General features: G+C 56.8%; 1 protein-coding gene across 1 annotated transcript in view; it reads right to left on the bottom strand.

Moving 5' to 3' along the window:
• Positions 1–246: 246 nt before the first annotated feature.
• Positions 247–918, bottom strand: part of LOC103773947 (nebulin-like) — a gene marked incomplete at its 5' end in the record, with an annotated part of 7,760 nt that continues 7,088 nt past the window's right edge. The window contains 2 exons of the mRNA XM_008941330.1: positions 247–420; positions 832–838. Coding sequence (XP_008939578.1) covers positions 247–420; positions 832–838 — 181 coding nt within the window. The remainder of the gene's footprint in view (positions 421–831; positions 839–918) is intronic.

Below are 918 nucleotides of genomic sequence, written 5' to 3'. Positions count from 1 at the left end.
ATTTCAAGAGTATTTAGAGCACATGTACAGGTAGTGTTCACAACTCCTTGTAAGGCTATTTCAAGAGTATTTAGAGCACATGTACAGGTAGTGTTCACAACTCCTTGTAAGGCTATTTCAACAGTATTTCACTCTGCAGTTATTTGCTTAAAACTACTTTTTTTTCCCCCATTTTAAGGCCCGATCAGCAGGGACAAAAGCCACTCTGGGTGCCCGTGGGAGGGGGCACAGGGGGGGTGGTTGTGCTCAGATGGCCTCCACGTAGTTGGCGGGCAGCATGCCGGTCTTGCCGGTGCGCTGCACGGTGCCGTACATCCAGCCCTCGTCGATGGCCTGCGCGTTCACGATGGTGTCCCCGTCCTTGAAGGACACCTCGTCGGCGTCGGCCGCCGTGTAGTCGTACATGGCCCGGTAGCTTTTCTGCTCAGGAAAGAGGAAAGGGCAAAAAAAAAAAACCCAACATAGTTATGGGGCCTCTGCTGGCAACGGAAAAGGGAAGAGCTGAGCCAGGGAAGGAGATGTTCTGACTCGTTTCGTGGCTTCTCAGTGAAAGCTGCTCTCAGATCATAGAGTGCTTCTGGAGAAGCGAGTGCCTGGGGTTAAAGCCTGTGAGGGACTGACCCTGAAAACACCTTTTCTCCAGATGCTGTCTGAGGCAGATCCAGCTGTAAGGTCACAGCCACCTTCCAGGGCACGCTGCGCTGGGTGGCCCCACTTTGGTCCAACCCCACCCTGGGATTTCCAGCAGGTGCTGTCCTACCCGTCCCCTCTCTGGCTATCCCAGCAGGGTCCGTCCCACTCCAGTCACCCCGTCGCTGGCTTTGTACCAACCCTCAGCCTGGGGGGGTGAGTGGCCAGCAGCGAGCCGGGGAGGGTGTCAACCAGCCCCGGGGCGGGACTTACCCCGGCGGGGGGGGG

The sequence above is a fragment of the Merops nubicus genome, unplaced genomic scaffold (assembly GCF_000691845.1).
Source record: "Merops nubicus isolate BGI_N331 unplaced genomic scaffold, ASM69184v1 scaffold16965, whole genome shotgun sequence".
Lineage (NCBI taxonomy): Eukaryota > Metazoa > Chordata > Aves > Coraciiformes > Meropidae > Merops > Merops nubicus.
Note: the sequence above shows the minus strand (reverse complement) of the source record. Positions and strands in the feature narration are given on the sequence as shown.